At 47.2% G+C, this 20,097-nt stretch overlaps 1 protein-coding gene across 1 annotated transcript; it reads right to left on the bottom strand.

The window, feature by feature from the left end:
* Positions 1–3,395: 3,395 nt before the first annotated feature.
* AIRE (autoimmune regulator) lies at positions 3,396–19,542 on the bottom strand. The gene is made up of 15 exons (XM_039489081.1): positions 19,341–19,542; positions 18,777–19,088; positions 16,115–16,289; positions 15,615–15,767; positions 14,383–14,454; positions 13,356–13,469; positions 11,947–12,080; positions 11,403–11,480; positions 10,171–10,286; positions 9,452–9,548; positions 7,768–7,959; positions 6,059–6,180; positions 5,501–5,597; positions 4,109–4,177; positions 3,396–3,496 (listed from the first exon to the last, which is right to left on the bottom strand). Exons 2-15 carry the CDS (start codon positions 18,993–18,995, stop codon positions 3,416–3,418), a joined length of 1,719 nt encoding a protein of 572 aa, XP_039345015.1. The 5' UTR covers positions 18,996–19,088; positions 19,341–19,542; the 3' UTR covers positions 3,396–3,415.
* Positions 19,543–20,097: the final 555 nt, after the last annotated feature.

Here is a 20,097-nt window from a genome sequence, read left to right as displayed (position 1 = left end):
CCTCCGAGCAGCAGTGGAACTCCCTTCCCCAGGTGAGGGCACAGTGAATATATGTTTGCATGGGGCGGTTAGTGGAGTGAGGTCTGGGCAAATGAGTAAATGATGGGGTGTCCAAAGCAATGAGAGAAGAGACTGCTAAGGAGACAGACTGAAATAAATTTCCCCTTAGAATCATAGAATATTAGGGTTGGAAGAGACCTCAGGCGGTCATCTAGTCCAATCCCCTGCTCAAAGCAGGACCATCACCAACTAAATCATCCTAGCCAGGGCTTTGTCAAGCCAGGCCTTAAAAACCTCTGAGGATGAAGATTCCACCACCTCCCTAGGTAACACAGTCCAGTGCTTCACCACCCTCCTAGTGAAATAGTGTTTCCTAATATCCAACCCCAACCTCCCCCACTGCAACTTGAGACCATTGCTTCATGTTCTGTCATCTGCTACCACTGAGAACAGCTGATCTCCATCCTCTTTGGAACCCTCCTTCAGGTAGTTGAAGGCTGCTATCAAATCCCCCGTCACTCTTCTCTTCTGCAGACTAAATAACCACAGTTCCCTCATCCTCTCCTCGTAAGTCATGTGCCCCAGCCCCCATATCATTTTCTTTGCCCTCTGCTGGACTCTCTCCAATTTGTCCACATCCCTTCTGTAGTGGGGGGATCAAAACTGGATGCAGTACTCCAGGTGTGGCTTCACCAGTGTTGAATAGAGGGGAATAATCACTTCCCTCGATCTGCTGGCAATGCTCCCACTAATACAGCCCAATATGCCATTGGCCTTCTTGGCAATGAGGGCACACTGCTGACTCATAGCCAGCTTCTCGTCCACTGTAATCCCTAGGTCCTTTTCTGCAGAACTGCTGCTTAGCCAGTCGGTCCCTAGCCTGTAGCGGTGCATGGGATTCTTTCTTCCTAAGTGCAGGACTCTGCACTTGTCCTTGTTGAACCTCATCAGATTTCTTTTGGCCCAATCCTCCAATTTGTCTAGGTCACTCTGGACTCTATCCCTACCCTCCAGTGTCTCTACCTCTCTCCCCAGCTTAGTGTCACCTGCGAACTTGCTGAGGGTGCAATCAATCGCATCATCCAAATCATTAATAAACATGAACAAAACTGGCCCCAGGACTGACTCCTGGGACACTCCGCTTGATACCAGCTGCTAAGTAGACATCGAGCCATTGATCACTAGTGTTGAGCCTGACAATCTAGCCAGCTTTCTATCCACCTTATAGTCTATTCATCCAATCCATATTTCTTTAACTTGCTGGCAAGAATACTGTGGGAGACTGTATCAGAAGCTTTGCTAAAGTCAAGGTATATCACATCTGCCGCTTTCCCCATATCCACAGAGCCAGTTATCTCATATAGAAGGCAATCAGGTTGGTCAGGCATGACTTGCCCTTGGTGAATCCATGTTGACTGTTCCTGATCACCTTCCTCCCCTCCAAGTGCTTCAAAAAAACCCTTGAGCACCTACTCCATGATTTTGCCAGGGACTGAAGTGAGGCTGTAGTTCCCCGGGTTCTCTTTCTTCCCTTTTTAAAATTTGGGCACTAGATTTGCCTTTTTCCAATCATCTGGGACCTCCCCCAATCACCACAAATTTTCAAAGATAATGGCCAATGGCTCTGCAATCGCATCAGCCAATTCCCTCAGCACCCTGGGATGCATTAGATCTGGACCCATGGACTTGTGCATGTCCAGCTTTTCTAAATAGTCTTTAACCTGTTCTTTCACCACTGAGGGCTGCTCACCTCCTTCCCATACTGTGTTGTCCAGTGCAGCAGTCTGGGAGCTGATCTTGTCTGTGAAGACTGAGGCAAAAAAAGCATTGAGTACTTCAGCTTTTTCCACATCTTCTGTCACTATGTTGCCTCCCTCATTTAGTAAGGGTCCCACACTTCCCCTGACCTTCTTGTTGCTAACATACCTGTAGAAACCCTTCTTGTTACCCTTCACATCCCTTGCTAGCTACAACTCCAATTGTGCCTTGGCCTTCCTGATTACACCCCTGCATGCTCTAGCAATATTTTTATACTCCTCCCTTCTCTTGTGTGTTGTCGTGTTCCCAATTACAAAGGACTAAAGAACATGAATGTGTCAGTCACTCTAGATGCCTTTTATTTCAGATTAAGGGGAGCATACAGATTTATTTTAATGGAAAATGAGAACAAATCTACATTCTATACTCAGGAATAAATAAAACTGAAAAATCCTACTAGCTCTTAAACAATTTTCCTGTGAGATAAATCCAATAACATATTAGCAGATAGACTGTGAATACAACAGGGAAAGAAAGGGAAACAAAAATCCAAGGGATGGTATATAATCCTTTGTAGATTAAGGAAGTGAAGTTTTTGAAACCCTTAGACCCTGAATCCCTCATTATATTAATTTGAAACCAGCTTAGCACTGTAATAAAGAGGTAGAAGTGGAAGTAAATGAACAGGGATTCAACTTGGGAGAAGGGTTAAAATCCATGTGCATTTTATATAACAACCTGGTATATGGATTGTGCCAGCTCTTTTTCAGACCCAAAGTCCAGAGTTTGGTCTGAAGACCAAAGGCCTAGCAAATAGTGAATAGCTAAGAGAAAGCTGGGGTAAACAAGATAACATTGCCTTTGCTAAGATATGCTTGGTCAGTAGCAATGCCAGATGTTGAAGCAATAACTGAATAATTATGTTTCATCCAATGTTTCAAATTGAACAAAGGATCCCTGTTCCTATTGTGTTTCTCCTGAAGGGAAACAGTCTTCCCACAGATCCAGCCTTGAGTTTATGAAAAGTTGGCACATGTCAGTATAAAATATGGCATCCTTCTACCTCCCTTCCCAGGGACCAATGCCCTGCCTTAAAACATAAAGGGGACAATCTTTATTGCCATATACTTTCACTGTTTCTTTGCTTTAACCCCTAGGAATGTACCTGTTGGACAATCAAAGGAGTTGCTCCATTTCTATGGACCCCAAATCAGAATTCAACATATATATTTTATACTAATAACATTTTATCAATTTATTAATTAAATGTTAACTTGCTAACTTGAGACCATGGGCGGAGACATTGTGTAACCTTTTAACCATTGGCTAATGTGCTATCTCATCTTGCTGCAAAACCTATCCCGGGGTGTGGAACTGCCTACCCTGTCATTTTCCCCCACACATGGAAAATCTATATATTCTATTGTAATCAATTGATTGACAGTGTCTCTGAGCCTAATAAGCAAGGTGACACTCCGCCTGCACTGTGTGTAATAAACTCCTATGCTTGAAATCTACCTTGTGGATTTATGTCCTTCAATGGGAAAATCCCGTATGTCCCAAGATGTCGGCACGAGACATTTAAAGATGATTAGTGTCAAGTCCAATATATGGAGGGCAGCAAGTCGGCATGACATGTCCACAGTTACAACAGGAGCTAAGAGAAAAATCCGTGAGTATCTGAGAGTGGACGAGACATGTTCTGGAATGCCCACTGCAGGATCCCATCAAAGGAGCTCTGGAAGACAAAACAGAGGCATCAGAGGGGTAGTATGTATTTAGGGCGTCTCAGGAAAGCAAAGGAAGGGCTTCATGAGGGCAGTAAGAAGGTTTTCTCCAAGTGAGAGAGGAAGATTAGGAGAACATGTTCATCTGGCTATATGAGGCACTTGCATGTGCACGCCTTTGCTCTCTGTCCCCCGCTTTAATGGGCATCGATTTCAAACACAGTATACAAAAATAAACCTGCTTTACGCATTATCAGCCTTGTTAATGGGCCTGTTCAGACTCTGACCCTGTCTCAGCCTGTACCCTGGCTCCCCAGGAGCCCTAACCTACACCTTTTGCCAGCAGGGGTTTCTGATGGCACAGCAAGGCTTACAGGGAATACTCATTGACACAGGACTGCCCATTCAGTGCAGTCATATCTGGACTGCTGAAGGTGTTGCAGTATTTCTGTACTTGGACCCAGCTGCTTTTAGGCCTGGATTGGGTGAGAAGCCTTTGCAAACAGAGGTGAATAGAGTGTCTGTGAATTCCATGACCTGTAGGAACTGCTCTGTTCAGATTGTGGACTATTTTCTTGCATAAAATAAAATCGGAGAGATGAGAAGATGAAATGGTTTATTACCTCACCCAGGAGAGAGTCCAGCTCTTCTTTATTCAGGATCGGGTCATTCCCAGTAGATTCTTCCACTGCCTGGAATCAAGAACATGGCCAGACTGCTCAGTTTCCCAACATGAAGGTGAAATGTTAAACACAATGGGTCTGAGTCTCTACCCAGTTACACTAGTTTATGATGGAGTAATACCATTGTCATCAATGGAGTTATACCAACATAAGCCTTCTGTAACCAAGAGGAGAATCAATTCCAGTCAAGCTCATCTGTTACTGAGAATTAAATACACTTGTTGCTCCATGAAGTTTGTTTAGAAGACAGTTGGGAATGGGGAACAAAGTAGTGCTAAACTCACAAGAACCTAAGCCAGAGCAGGGATGTTACACAGATGATTATGCCAGGCATGGCCAAACTGTGGTTTGTGAGCCACCTGTGGCTCTTTTACAGGTAAAGTGTGGCTTGCAGAGCCCTTGCCCCCATTTTCTGCCTACCAGACTGGGCAGGGGGAGGAGGAGAGCTCAGGGCTCAGGTGGGGTAGTGAGACTAGTGGTTTCTATTCTGCAGAGAGGGAGGTCTAAGGGCTTTAGCCCTGTTAGGGGGGATCAGGGCAGAATCCCTACCCTCCAGCAGGTGCTGCCCTTTGGGCCAGATTGTGTGTCTTGTGGCTCTCAAACTTCTGAAGATTATTGGAGGGTCAGTAAATGTGACCACTCCTGGTTATGCTTTCATTACTTGGATTAGCATGGTGGTCCCTTCTGGTCCTGAATGACTAAGGTTCTTGGGAGTGAATATTGGCACGGTGACTGGCTATGTCTTCTCTGCAATTATTAGAGTGGTTAGTAAGTGTGGCAGTGTCTATGAAGTGATATACTGCGATATGTGCTTCTCTGGTAACATTCTCAAAAGGGCTTCTAAAAATTTGACCTCCAGTCTATACCAGGCTGTACGGGGGATTCCCTTAACCAGATGGACTTGGAACTGTGTACTAAGTTCGGGGAACTGTGAATCTTATTACTCTTATGATAAGCATGTTATACTGTAGCGCTAGGCATGTGTATGGTGCTTTACAGAAGACGAGGATCATCTAGGAAGGTTGGGCTTGTGGTTAAAGCACATGACTGTAAGTCATGTGATCTGGATTCTGTTCCCCCACAGATCCAGGTAGAGCACAACTTCTCGCTGCCTCCATTTCATCATTTGTAAAAGAAACTGGAGCTTTCCTACCTCACAAGGCTACTATAAGTATACCTGTATTTGTGAAGTGCTTTGAGAGTCTTTGATGGAAGATGATACAGAAGGGTAAGCATCTGCTGGAAGAGGTTGCTCCCACTGATATGCACTTTGCTAAGTAGCCCTAAAAATGTCATCTAGGACTTCCACATGCACTGCAGAAAAGTACTGACCTTTGCTGCTCTTAGTGCATGGTTATTTGAGGTCACTGTTCCCTCCAGGCCACTGGTTCCAGAGCTGCCAGAGCAGGACTTGCATAGCAAGATTTCACTGGAACAGAAGATAAAGATTATGGATCCTAGTCAAAGCATCACCCTGCAGACTGGAAAAATTAAGGAGAGCCTTTGTATATGTTGCTATTTCGGATCAGAAAAGATAAGTGAGACAGAGTACTATGAAGGATTTAAGACAGTATAGAGAATTTCAGTGCCATCTTTGACAGCAAGCCAGTAGCCTTCAGCTTCTAAAGACTGGCCAGACCCCATAGTGGAATATAGTGTGTGTGCATGGGGTCGGGAACATAGAGCATGAGTGCAAAGTACCAGAGTCATGGGAAGCTACCAGAGATTTGAGAGAATCAAATGTACTTTTCATCTTGAGAAACTGGAGAACAGAGTGTCCAGCGAGTGTAACTTATCCCTTGTAAAATAATAGACAAAATACCTGTTTCTGGATTAAATCAGGTACACCCAGGTGGGAGATGGCAATGACTTTGCAGTCGTGCACCTCACCTGAGCCGCTCTGCTTGGGCAGGGAAGTGGCAGTTGGCGTGGAAGGCCTTGAAGCACTGGGCACAGTAGGTCATGTCTCCTCCTCCCCTGCAGACTCCACATCTCTCACCAACTGTCAGTTTCTGTGGAAAGGAAAGGTGGAGAATTTGGATTTTATACTCAGCCCCACTGTGACATTCTATACCTTGGGGGAGCGTCCTGTAACCCCCATATTCCTCATTTTTATATAATTGTGATCTTACATATAAAGCATGCCTTGTAAGGTATCAAGTTATGATCTGCTGAGTCATTTCTCTGTCTATATATGTATATCATTAATGCGTATAAGTCATGAGAATTGTGTAGTATGGTTGTCACTAAAACATGCTGTAAATTGGGGAATCAGCCAGACATTAGCTCCCCAGAAGCAACAGCAAGAAAAGTAACCAGCACCTGGGCAGGGTTTCAAACAACCCAACAACAACCTTTGTCCAGCAAGGGAACTACAATTCAATGACTCACCTGCATGAGGCCACACCAGGGGAATTGTTCAACCTTGCCGGGAGACTCAGCAATGCTCTCAGACATGCCTGGACTTGTGTTTTCCAAGCACATGGACTGAGGGTATAAAACAGGCAGAGTGGACACATACTGGGCCCTTCTCCTGCCCCCACCCATTCTGCAAGCAACTAAGACACTGAGACGACAAGACTCCAACAGAGGAGATTGGCCCAGATTTCAGGGGTGAAATCTGTATATTAAGGACTGCAATATCCAGTGGGGTGAGAAAAACTGCTTGATCTAGTTGTTGCCCAGTCTAATAGGGTTGAGAGTTTAGACTGCATGATTATTTTATTTCTTTTGGTAACCAACTCTGACTTTTTGCCTATCACTTAAAACCTATCTTTTATAGTCAATAAATTTGTTTTACTGTTTATCTTTACCAGTGAATTTGTATGAAATGTGTGGCAAATCTGCTCAGGTTTGACAAAGCCTTGTGTATATACACTTCCCATTGTTGAAGTGGTGAACCAATTAATAAATTTGCACTGCCCATCTTACAAGACAGTATATTCCTGAGGTACAGTGCTGGGAGCTGGGGGGATTTGCCTCTGGTGCCTTTCTCTGTGTGATTCATGGGTGACTCTGGGAGCATTCATGCAATCTAGTTAGGTAGGGGCGCCACATGCTTTTGTGCTGAGTGATCACAGCACTTGGAGGGGTTTGCTGCTGGTCACTAGCAAAGCATTGTGAGAGACAGCCCAGGCTGGAGAGCGTTAACGGGACACAGCGGTCTCACAGTCCCAGGCTGTACACTGTGTGGGATCCCATCACATTCATATTCTGGCTCAGTCATGGGGCCTGCTGGGTATATGTGCTCTGACCATCCCTACCAGCCCACCTCCTTTTTAGGTGCAGTGCCTCCTCTGCCGCTGGCCCCTTCTCCTTTCCCTGCCTTCTTTCCCCCTACTTTGCAGCAGGCATTGTGCATGCTCTGCTTTACAGGACACACACACTGACCCCACACCTGCTGCTCTGAGCACTGGGGTGGCAACTCCATGGAGTATTTTGGGGTACATTTGTACTGCTGAGGATAAGCTGAATATGCCTTATAGCCAGCTCAGATATGCTGAACATACTCTCTGAATCTGAACTCTGTGCACACCATGGTTTTAAAGGCCCTGTAGAATAAGGTGGTTGAAAATCACATGGAAAGCAGAGCCACAAACTAGCTGTCTCTCCAGGCCCAGACTTGACAGAAGCTGGAGGGTTGAGGCTGGCATTACCACTGGCATTGGTGAGTGGGAAGGCGCAGTGGGCAGAGGTTGTTTGAAGGTGAATGAGGCATCGGAGCCTGGCGTGGGTTCTTTGATAAGAATCCTCTCTCTGTCTCCAGCTGCCCTCTGTCCATACAGACCCTTCTAGGCACAAACAGAAGTGTCGTTAGTTAGTCCCTCCAGAGGAGACACCTCAGGCCCCTGCAGGTGGATCTGCTGATGACAGTTCTGTATAGAGGCACTTCAGTCTCCTGGATGGCTATACTGAGTTAGACCAATGGTCCCTCTAGCCCAGTATGCCAGTACCAGAGCTTCAGGGTGAGTGCACAGAACAGGGTATTTGGAGTGATCCACCCCATCTTCTCTTCCTGGTAGTCAGAGGTTCTGGGTTGTCCCAAGCATGGGGTTGGGTCCCTGACCATCTTGGCTAATAGCTATTGATACCTTATCCTCCATGAACTTATCTAATTATTTTTTTGATCCCAGTTACACTTTTGGCCTTCACAACATCCCCTGGCTATGAAGTCCACAGGTTAATTGTGCATTATATGAAAAAGTACTTCCTCTTGTTTGTATTAAACCTGTTAAGCCTATTCATTTCCTCGAGTGATCCCTGTTTTTTGTATTGGGGGAAAGGGTAAATAGAAGTTTTCTATTCATTGTTTCCTCACCATTCATGATTTTATAGACCTCTGTCATCCCCCCTTAACCATCTCCTTTCTAAACGGAACAGTCCTAATCTTTAGTCTATCCTTGTATGGAAGCCTTTCCATTCCCTTGATCACTTTTGTGCCCTTCTCTGAACTTTTCCAGTTGCACTATAACATTTCTGAGATGGGGAAACCAGAACTGGAAACAGTAACGTGGCATAACATGGATTTATATAATGGCATTATGGTATTTTCTATCCTTTCCTGGTATTTCCTAGCACTCTGTTCACCTTTTTGACTGCTGCTGCGCATTGAGCAGAAGTTTTTAGAGAACTGAACAATGACTTTAAGATCTTGATTGAGTAATAACAGCTAATTTAGAGCCCGTCATTTTATGTGCAGTTGGGATTATTTTTTTCCAATGTGCATTACTTTGCATTTACCAATGTTGAATTTCATCTGCCACTTTGTTGCCCAGTCACCCATTTGTGAAAACTGATCATTTATTCCTATCCTTTGCTTCCTATCTTTTAATCACTTACTGACCCAAAAGAGGACCTTCTCTCTTATCCTATGACCACTTTGCTTCCTTAAGAGCTCTTGGTGAGGGACCTTGTCAAAGGCTTTCTGAAAATCCCAAGTACACTGTGCTGACTGGATCACCCTCCTCCATGTGCTTGTTGACACCCTCAAAGAATTCATCCCAACTGAGGGAAGTGAACCATCCCAACAGACTGGGAAAAAACTCTGAGCAAAATCTTGCCCACCCTTTCTTGTATAAGTAGAAGGGACAGAGGAGGGTGGCCGTAGGGGGGTTCACATGTCACATTACACACAAGGCAGGGTAATCCCAACAGCACCTGGAACATAATCCTCCCATTTTGCCCAATTTCTCTCTAGGGCACAGAAGAAGAGCGGTGTGGGGATATCGATAGAGGAGTGGTTGGACGTGGCTAAGTTTGGTGAAGCAAGGCTCCTAGCTATACCTGTGTCTCAGATGGTGGCTCTCTGGCCCGCTCCTCTTCTATGCGCTGGTCCTGCTTCACTTTCTCAGTTGAGCAGGAGATGCATCTCCATGTCCCGCTGTCCAAAGTCAGACGGTAAAGAAATAGGTCAGCAAATGTTTAGGGGGAACAAAAGAAATGAGAAAGCAAAGCCAACCTGCATTTACTACAATGGTGCTTTCCTATAGATACAATGGATTTTTTCCTGGAGACTCAACTGATTGGTCACAGTTGTGTAAAGCAACAGTACTGGCTAGTGGCCAGTTCTGTGAACAGCAATGAATTACAATGAAGCTATGCTGATTTACACCTGCTAAGGACCTGGCCCTGCATGTAGGCTCCACAAGTACCCAAGGTCTCTGCCTCTGTAGGAATCATAGAATATCAGGGTTGGAAGGGATCTCAGGAGGTCATCTGGTCCAACCCCCTGATCAAAGCAGGACTAATCCCCAACTAAATCCTATGTTTAGGGAAGAAGGAAGCCTTCCTATATTTAGGACAATAAGTTTTGTTTTTTATTTTAAATGTGGTTAAGAAAATCAGGCAAAATAATGCAAAATTATTTCAGCATTTTTTTAGCCCAACACTGAGCACTTTGAAAATCCTGCATCTTCCCCCCACCCTTGGACCAAAGTGAGCCGATGGGGTGATAGAGCAGTAAATACTCTGTGGGGAGTGTGCCTGGGAGTGCTTGTTGTTACCTTGGAATTTCTGTCAGTGGGGGCACGAGGCAGGCCAGATGGAAAGCTTTGGGGCAGCCGTCACAGCAGATCAGCTCCCCACCATCCCTGCACACTGCACATTCATCATCATTCTTCTGACCCAGGGAGGCAAATAGCGCACGATGTAACAGAAAGCAAAAGTACAGAGACTCAAAGCCAACTTCTCCCTCACTATAACTATGGTGATCTGTTACACTAGCGCAGAGCAATCCAGGATACTGCAGGACAAACTGGACTTGGTCTCTTATAAAGGGTCATGTTCCAGCACAGGTGACCAACTGGTGAATCCTTGCTATCAGATGTCACAAAACTAATAACTGGAGCAAAACATTAGTATCCTGGACTTCAGAAAATATCTCTCTCTTCTCCCTACGGGATGACTAAACAGAATACAGAGCTGAGCAGCCAAGGGAGGTGAATGCTCAGGGGACAGCATGTAGTACAGCTGGCTGGCAGATGTAGCATTATAACAGAAGCCTCCTGACTTCTGTAGCCAGGTACTGTCTATGGTATTTCAGAGACATTACACCTGGCAGGTGCTTCCTTGTTGGGGATCTGGCAAGGAATTAAAGCAGTGAATGCTTCATCCTTAATTCCAAGCTCCAGAATCCCACAAATTCAACAGACACTTGTTTCCATTGGGTTATACAACACATCTGACAGTCTGCAGGGAAGCCCTGAACCTCTGAAAACCTTTCCGCATTTTATGCTTTCAACATGTAAGTCTAGTGCCCACACACAGACCATCAGTTAAGCAGGGAGCTCTTGGGCTGGGCAGTGGATGGAAATGGTGGCTGTTTCACTTTGGAATCTTCTGGGGAATTCCAGTTTGCCCGAGGCAGGGGGCTTTTCGCTAGCAAATGTTTGTCCTGACCAAGCCCTTGTGTCTCCCCCTCTCTGGTAGCAAGACTACCAGGCTGAGGAAACCAGAGACTGAGGAAACCAGAGACTTCCAGGAGTCATGTACTAATTCCATGCAGCACCTTGAGGCTCAACAGGAGAATCTCACTCTCACTGAGACAAGGTCGTGCAGCAAAGAGGCACACTGCTATCCACCATGAGAGAATCAATGAAAACAAGATGTGGGCCCTGCACAACATTTGGAAAATTCGCCCTGGAGGAGGAGGAGGAGGGAGTGACACGGGACAGAAACAGTTTGCCTGCTCCTGGCAGAGGGGAAGAGAAGCTCAGCTCCCTAGTAGGGTTTTTACCTGGTGGAGGGTTTGATCCACGGTGTGAACAGGGGTGACATGGAGGCTGCTCTGTGAGTTTATTTTCAGCTCCCCATTCTGCAGAGTGAGATGGACAGGGGGTGAGGCAGGAAATGCTGCTGTGATCAGTCTGGCTGTATAAATGCACATCCCATAGATGCATGTCCTGTCTCAGACAGATGCTAGGTCTAGACTCTAGAGCATCCTGTGTTCTCCTGCAATGGAATCTGACTCGTGCCAACTGGCTGGAGAAGCTGTTGTGCTGCGGGAAGAACACTGCTCTGAGAGCACTTTAGGCCAAGCTGGTTCAGAGAGTAGGGAGAGGTTAGAAAACCACTCACACCTTTCACATTCAGCACAAGGTCTGCCCAACCTGCCCAGGGCCAAGCCAAGCACAAACCTGCTCAATAGTTTATGAAGAAAAAGGACAAGGCTGAGCTGAGCTGTATGGGTGGAACCAGCACAGCGTGTGAAACCCCTTACTGCAAAGGGGACTCAAACAGGACAAAGATGTAAAAACAACTCGTGTTTGCTGAAAGCATACATATTGGGGCCCTTGAAATCCTTTGGCTCGCACACTGGGCTTCAGGCTTCGGCTTTTGTTCTTTCCCCCAGGTTCTTCAAACTTGCTTGGTGCATAAAACTCGCCTCCAACTTTGACACATTTCTTCGAGCCCCCTGGAAGAGAGGATACTCGCTTATGTAAGTTGTGTGCTGGGAGCACACGCACATGCTGCTTGAATGATGCTCGGGTGCAGGGGAAGGTTTCGTTGTTAATGTGGTAAGGACGCAGAACAGATGTAAAAGCATTACATTTTAGAAATGTTTGAAAACCATCTTCTCTGTTTCCCTCCCAGAGCCCAGTTCAGGAGTCAGCACTTCCTCTGAAGCAGCTGATGACACCACGGGCCCCAGAAAATGTTGCAGGCAGAAGTTCAGGTCCCTGTTTAGCTGCTAGCGATGGGATGGACTCTTATCAGGGAACTTAATCCTGAGCCCAAGGCTTGGCAGGTAAATGAAGGATCTGACCTGCAAGGGCTTTGTCAAGAATCATCCACACGATATGCTGACGTTTCAAGGGCCAAATCCTAGTGATAGGGCAGAGAGCACAGCAGGGACAGTGGCTGGTAGCTGCACACCCTGCCATGTGCAGCCTGTTAGTGAGAATCATGGGGCAGGACACCACCTGTCCAGCTGGCCCAGCAAGGTGTAGTGCTGGGTCCTGCTGCCACTTGCTACTTCATGTTGCTGCAAAAATAACTCTTGTGCACCATGGCAGGATGCTACGTACATGCCCACATCACAACAACTACTGCTCACAACTCCACCCTCCTTACACAGGCAGGGGTAGCCAGAAGGCTGTGTTTGTTTATATTCTGCCGTGACTTTTAAAAAATTAAAGACCATCTATGCTAGGAGGAGGGGGTCTCCCAGTCCAGGGTTACAGTACCTCTATACTTTCCACCTGAACCGGGACACCCTTGGGGGTTTCCCCATCCCCCATATCCCATCTCCTCCCCAATGCTGACCCTATCCGTGTCTCTGTTCTTCTTCCCACAGCCATCCACGCTTTCCACCAGTGTATGCTACTTACAGAGCCCTCTGGCTGGTCTGATCTGCTAACTCACCCCCCCAGGCCCACCCTGCCGGCCCCACCATCCACCCTACTAGCCCCTCTGCCAGCAAGCACTGAAATCTTGCCCTACCTATAATTGCCTGGGTGGCTTCTAGCTTCAAGAAGGAGGGTCCTTTCACTCTGATTAACCTGAACTAAATCTGTCCCCTGGAACCAGGCTGTCCTCAGGAAGGGGAAAAACCTGGAATGGAATTGGCCCACATTGTTGTCATGAGCACTGTTCTTGAACTCCCTAGATACTCAGCTGTGTGTCTCATTATAGTCACTACCAGCCCCAAGTTCATGATTTCCTGTCCCAAGAACATTGGCATATCTACCTGACTCAAACACCTGTTTGATGAGAATTCCTTCTACAGCCCCGCAGCTCACTGGTAGTTCACTGGATGACACAGTAACAGCCCTCTGGACTGAGGCAGCCATACTCTGAATGCCTATGGTTTTAAAACAGTCATTATCAATGAAACACGAAGCCTTTGTACATATATTCTCCCAAGGGATGGGGGAGGGCTATGGTTTGAAGTATGTTAAAAACTGGCAAGGCATTAAATACAACCTGATGACCCCAATCGGGGGCTCCCCCAACCCTGATGATTGCATCTCCCTGCAAGGCCCATCCCAATCTCTGCTAGATCACAAGCCCCTGGCTGGCCACTTGATCTGGTCCCATGCCTGGCAGGGCAGTAGAATGCAGACCTCTCTTCCCCACCTGCTGAGATCAGCATCTGGGGAGGTCGGTTTAAATAGGGATTTGATTTCAAATGAAAGGAGATTGGTGGGCTCAGTCTTGTCCCTAGTAAATCATTGGTCATATCACACATTACAGGGCATGACTGAAAGTCTCTGCACACCAGCCAAGCCCAGCTTTGGAGCAAGGTGTGCCCAAGGTGTGTTGGCAGAGCTGTGTAGGGAAGGTCATGCAGTTGATGGGTTTGCTGGGTTTTCTGAATCCATTGCTACTAGTCCTTTAGCTTCACAAACACTAAGAATCCTCCCTTCACCCACTGAACCCTGATCTTTCCCATCTCCTTATACCAGCATGCTGCCACCTAACCCTTTGAGGTGCCTGTGTGGTGCTGCCCTTGTCACCTGGTTCTGGGAGCTGCTGCTTCCCTGAGACATTTAACTTAATCTAATGTTGTGTATGGGAGACGCCAACCCACTAGCACTCACATGGGCCATTGCTATGCAGGGTGATGGATTCTCTTCCCATGCTGAAGGAGGCCCAGTGACACCCAGCTCAGGAATGGTTTTAGCCTGTTCATTGCTGGATGGTGCTAACAACAAAGATTTCTTCAAACAGGGCTGAGAGGAAACCTCACTGATGGGGTAAGACACATCACTCACCATTTCCCAGAGGGAAACGTTGGATCTCCACACCTTCTGGTTTCTTTACAGCTTTTGCCTTTGGCAGGGTCCCTGTGGAATTATAATATGGGTTAGAGACAAGGGTACACATTGGATGTTATTAGAAAGAGCTCTTAATTCGCCTCCTGGTTAGATAATGGAAACCTTACAAGAAACTGGAACAGTAGGCAGGGATGGTGAATGCTCCAACATGAGCAGCCAGATCTAGGTGCTTAGATTGCACCTGCTGGGGTGTAAGAGAAACTATGTCAGCAGTAAGAACTCCTTCTTGAAAGTGGTTACATTCCTTCTTGCATATGCAGTCATGGTGCACACCTCTGGGCACAATGGGCAGCTTTAGAAACTCAGCTGAAGTCCAAAGACCATAAATAAATGATTGCATCTCCCTGCAATGTATATTATAGATTTATATGAACTTTAAAGAGATTTGTAGATTCTAAGGCCAGAGGGGACCATTGTGATCATCCAGTCTGACCCCCTGATCCCCAGAGACCTGTCCCCAAATAAATCCTAGAGCTGAGCTTTTTGAAAAATATCCAATGTGACTTTTCTTACATTTTCTCCAACTCTTTATTCTTTTTCCTCTTCTTCCATCTACCACTTTTCCTTCCTTTCTCTCTCCATTCTGTTAGGTTCTCTCCTTTCAGCTCTCTTTTCCTCTCCTCTATCTCCATTCTTAAAATTCTCAATCTTCATTCTTTTCTCCTCTCTTCTTCCTCTCCTTCCATCCCTTCTTCCAGTCATCCTGGTTCTCCGCTATTCTTTCCATTTCCTTCTTCATTTCTACATTCTCCATCTCATCCTTCCTTACTCCTCCTGCCGCCCCTCCCCCCGACAACTGGCATCTCCCTGCAAGGCCCAGCCAAATCTCTGCCTGATCACAAGCCCCTAGCTGGGACTTTGATCTGCTCCCTTGCCTGGCTGGGCAGCAGAATGCAGACCTCTCTTCCCCACTCCATTTAGATAGCTTCAGAGGGGATGGGGAGCTACTTGAGGCCTACAAGAAGCCAGAATAGAAGCTGTTGGACCCAAGTGGGAAGAGCTGCTTGAAGGTCCAAAACAGGACAGCTGCTCTTTGTTGCCTGTAGAGCCTGGGGGAATTGTGAACGTAAGAAGGGCCTGGTGAGATATTTGCTTGATGGGTTTGGGAGGCTGTGTACCAGCACAGCTCAGGATCCAGCATGGGCCAGGCAGTGAAAGAGGCTCTGTACCAGGATTCGAGTTGCATTTCAGCAAGGGCTGAGCTGACTGGGGAGAGTCCCGTTCCTCTGGTGCTTTCCTCTTCGGCTGCTGTTTGTGCTGCACCAACGTCTTGGGGCTGGGGGGTGGTTTCCTCCCCCGGCGCTGTCTGCTGAGATCCACATCTGGAAAGAATGACAGCAGAGAGATTGGCATCAGGGCAGGGACACTTCAAACTGCCCAGTGCTTTGCTGGGGCTCTAGATTTCTTAAGTTCCCCAGTGATCTGGTGCAAGTTCACCCCTTGGTGCTGATCGTTCCTGAGACAATCACTGCTTGCTTCTCCCCTCCCGCCCTGCTCCCTGTGCACTTCATTGCTGGCCTGATGGCTGTCATTGTGCACCTCTCCTGGGGCTGGAATTGGAGTACGAGAGGCAAAGCTCTTTGTTCCTAAAGAGGAGGGACTCTCATGGAGCAGAGGCCTGCTAGGTAGGGAGTTGTTCTCTTCACAGTCCGTCTGAGCACCCTCCTACCTTTGGGAAAGTTGCTCTGAATAGGCTGGAGCTTGGAGTATCTCTCCAGGTTGTAATCCTTGAAGAGGACCCTCCAGAAGTCCTGGATGGAGGATGAATCCCGGTTCAGTAGCCAGGTCAGCATGGCATGGAAGGCCTTGTGAGAACCCTCCTGCTCCTTCAAACTCAGTGTTTCCTTCAAGAACAAAAAGAGCAGTGTAATCAAATGTTCAGTTCTCAAGGGCATCCCTCCTGTTCCCATGCCTCCCACCACCTTCTCCCCCGATGGTGCCTGGGTGTGCATGAATGGATGCTTTAGTCAGCCATTAAAGGAAAGCATAAAGATCACATGCAATGGGGCGCTGGGGTAAGCCGTGTTGTGTTGTGTGTGGTGGGGGAAGTGAGACCCTAGGATGGACTGAATGAGGCTGAAACCATGTTTGACAAATAGCATAAGATTTGAAATTGTATTGCCTAGAGCTGATGACACAGTCACATTATAAATGTAGCATAAGAGGTGGAGGGGGGTGAGTGATGAAAACAGCAGAGAAAGGGCAGAAAGAAGCCAAGAGTCCATTGTAAGTATAAAAGCAAAGGACTTTAATCAAAGAGCCCCTAAAAAGTACATTAAGTTGACTTACAATGTTCCCTTAACAACCATCATATAAAATAGCCACCACTTCCTAAAAATTGGTGTTAAGGGCAAAAGTGCATCTGACCTGCAATCTGACCAGCACTAAATTCTAATGACTGAGCCTCTAGCACCAGAGATCAGCTTTATAATTACTTGGCTCCACCCCTTTTAGTTTCATCCAATCCGCTCCCCCTTCCTCCTCATGCTGTTTCCCCCTTTTATTTGTGTGTATGTGTTCCCACCATGGAAACACTTTTCACCTGATGTATTCCAGTCAAGAGGATGTAGGGGCCCCCACCAAGAAACCATCCAAACCAAACAAACCAGAATTACAACAAACACACAGAGTATTTAACGTTCCACTCCTTGGAGGGCAGGGGCGCTGCCATGCTGACTTCCTTGCAGTATTGTCAGTTCCGAGTTTACAAAGGCTCCAGTAGCCCATGCTCAGAAGGGGCCCCGCCTGCTCTGCTTGCACTGCGCCCTGAGACCCCGCTGGGTCCCCCTGCCCACCACTTGCTTCTTCTCTGCCTGCCTGCAGGCTCCTCCCAGCTCCCTGGCCCCACCCCCTGCTCCTCTCAGCCCCCTGGCTGGACCCCAGTGCACCTCTGGCTCTGGGCAGTCTCTGCTTCCCACTGCCTGTGGGGCCCCACCTGTCTCCCTGGAGCTGAGCCACCTGGGACTGGTGCAGAAGCCTGGCCAGTCTCAGCCAACTGAAGGGGGAGACAGTGTGGGGGGCTTGGCTGGACCCCTCCAGGCAAGTGCGTCTTGAGGGAGCCCAGCTGGGCAGGCCCTGACCTGGCTGATCACACCTGAGGGGCCAGAACGAGGGGGGGGTGGGTGGGCTGTGTGGTATGGCATGGGCCTGCCCCCCGGGCAGGCCACTGTGCATCTGGCAACTGCCGGTTTGAAAATAGTGCCCTGGCACTGGGCTGAGCGGGGCTTCCCCTGCCATGCCATGCCCCATTGCCTGTGGCTGGCCCCTTGCTCTGGGGACTGACCTCCCCGCGCCATGCTCCATTGCTTCCATGGGGGCCCACAAATATGTTTGATGCCGGGCCCATGAAAGGTTAATCCAGCCCTGATTACACTCCAGACAGAAGGATGTGCTGTGTAAGAATAAAAATAGCAGCATTTCAAAGCCCCACCTAATGACTCTAATAGAGTCCAGCAGCCACCTGCAGGAATTATGGCCTCTGCTGATTCAAGAGAAAACTCCTGAAAACTGCCTCCAGGTAAGACTCAGCAGTCTCCACCTTCTGGGGAGGGCAGCTGAAAAAGGAAGTCAGCTCTGCAGCGTGTATCCTTCAGTTGTTTCTCCTTCCCTATTTTAACCTTAAACATTATATATAACTAACCAGGCAGTTTTACTACAACTACATTTCAAATGTCTCTCCCCACAGGCCCAGCCCTTGGGGTTCCACACTGTCTGCACTAGCTTGTGCCAGTACGATCATCCTTGCTGATAGGCCTCCCAGCTAGCTGCAGTGGGGAAGGGAATCGGAGTGTCAGATACAAACCAAGGAAATACACCTCATCCCTCAGTGGAATATTTCCAGTTTTTCCAATTCCTTTTCAAGAGTATAAACCTGGAGCTCTAGTCAAGCTTTTCATAAGTGCCCAGTGGTTTGGGGTGCTCAGCTTGACACCTGACTTTCAGATGGTGGGTACTCAGGACTTTCTGAAACTCCTGCCCCTTTAAGGGGCACCCATAATCACTAGTTACTTGAAAGTCTTGGTTTATATGCATGCACATGTATACGTACATGTGCACATACAGAGCAGTGCACAATCATTGCCCAGTCCTGAAGGAATGTAGTCATAACCCCAGTAATTCCCAAAGTGAGCTTAAAATATGACACTTTCCTCCACCCCCAAAAGACATTGACAATCCCTTTTACAACTCTCCACACCTCTGAGACCCTTTCTTCCAGATTTACAAGTATCCACATTCAAACTGCTTCTAGGGTTAGAATCCTCACTAGAAAATCGCCTCAGACATTAGACCTGAGGAGGTCACTTAGCATGGAGTGCCAGTGTTCTTCTCACCTTGAACATCTCCTCTGTGACAACGTCATGATCAGCAAGTCCATGAAGCAATGGGAAAACGTCGTCCACAGCCATGGAGATCTCCGTGCGGTATAGCTTCAGTAGCTGCCGCAGGTCCCCTTCTCCCAAGGGCCTGTCAGTGCTGGACATCCTGCAAGGGATCCGTATTTGTGGGGGTTTCAGCTGGAGCGGGAGAATCTCCCCTACAGTCAACACCATTGGGAGAGACTGGAACTGCAGTAACTGAGACACCTGGGCTGCCTATGCTCTTACATCATTCCCTGTGAAGCCTGGTTCTGGGAAAGGCAGGCACTGAAACAGGGAGAAGAATGTGCATCTTATTTAGGACAGGCCTTGCTGTGTCAAGACAGGTGCCAAACTTCCCCTTTAATAGAAATCTAGGTGTCTTGTCACCAATAGCCAGCTCAGCTGTCAATCGCTGGCTATTGAGCTGAACCCAGGAATCCCATTAAGTTCAGTTATTGCATTCACATTTCTATACTCATGCTAACGTCACTTTCCATGAATTTCTTCTCCTGGCTCTCCTCTCTGACTGTTCCTCACCTGTCCCTGGACCGAGACACCACCAGACTGGATGTGCTATGCCTCAAGTGCTGACTCTTTGCCCACGCTGTTCAATAAGGCTGGGTGGTAGGTATTCTCCTCTGTGTGTGTGTACACGAAGATGCAGAAAGGGTGGTTGGTTGGTTGTACATCCACCAGCCACACTGAAATGTGTTAGTAGCTAAGCTTGGTGTCTGTGGAATCCATCCTTTGCCCTTTAGCATGCAACACTTCCTTGAGCTCTTTATACAGGTTAATCTGTGGAGGGAGGGGAAAAAACAAACTACTATTATTGAGGAACCAATTGGGTCCCAAGGATGAACTTCTGAAGCTTGATTGGAGCTGGGAAGGTATCTCTAATTAAGCTCATTTGCTCAGTTTGACTTTATAAGAGTTTGTCGGGGGTTTTTTCCCCTCGCTTCACTTAAACCCTGCAGATTATTTTAAATTGGTGCAAACCAAAATTGCTTAGTTAATTTTAGTGAGATGTAAAACTACGGTAGGTGCATTTTCAGATCCGTAATGCTAGTATAAAATGGTCAATACACATTTTACAAACACTCTGGCAGTTAGTGGCCACAGAGGAGTCTCCAGTTGTCATAGGCCATGTGTGCAGCTTGCTGTATGATTTACTATTTGTGCCAATCAAACAAACAATTTGTGTATTTGATTTTTTAACCAGTATTCACTATGTAGAAATATTTCTGCTTATTCAGCCCCTGTCACATCTGATTTCTGAAGTGTTTAATGTCTGGCT

Source organism: Mauremys reevesii, linkage group 9 (assembly GCF_016161935.1).
Source record: "Mauremys reevesii isolate NIE-2019 linkage group 9, ASM1616193v1, whole genome shotgun sequence".
NCBI classification, from domain to species: Eukaryota; Metazoa; Chordata; order Testudines; family Geoemydidae; genus Mauremys; species Mauremys reevesii.
The sequence above is the reverse complement of the archived record's forward strand: the minus strand, read 5'-3'. Positions and strand labels throughout refer to the sequence as shown.

Coding starts and splice junctions, on each gene's coding strand:
- AIRE (XM_039489081.1), bottom strand. CDS start 18,995: ATGGTGTTGACTGTAGGGGAGATTCTCCCGCTCCAGCTGAAACCCCCA. Junction 7,960..9,451: donor AGCCACCATCTGAGACACAG/GTATAGCTAGGA, acceptor GTTTGTGCCTAG/AAGGGTCTGTATGGACAGAG. Junction 3,497..4,108: donor TGGACTCTCTCCTGGGTGAG/GTAATAAACCAT, acceptor TTTGTCTTCCAG/AGCTCCTTTGATGGGATCCT.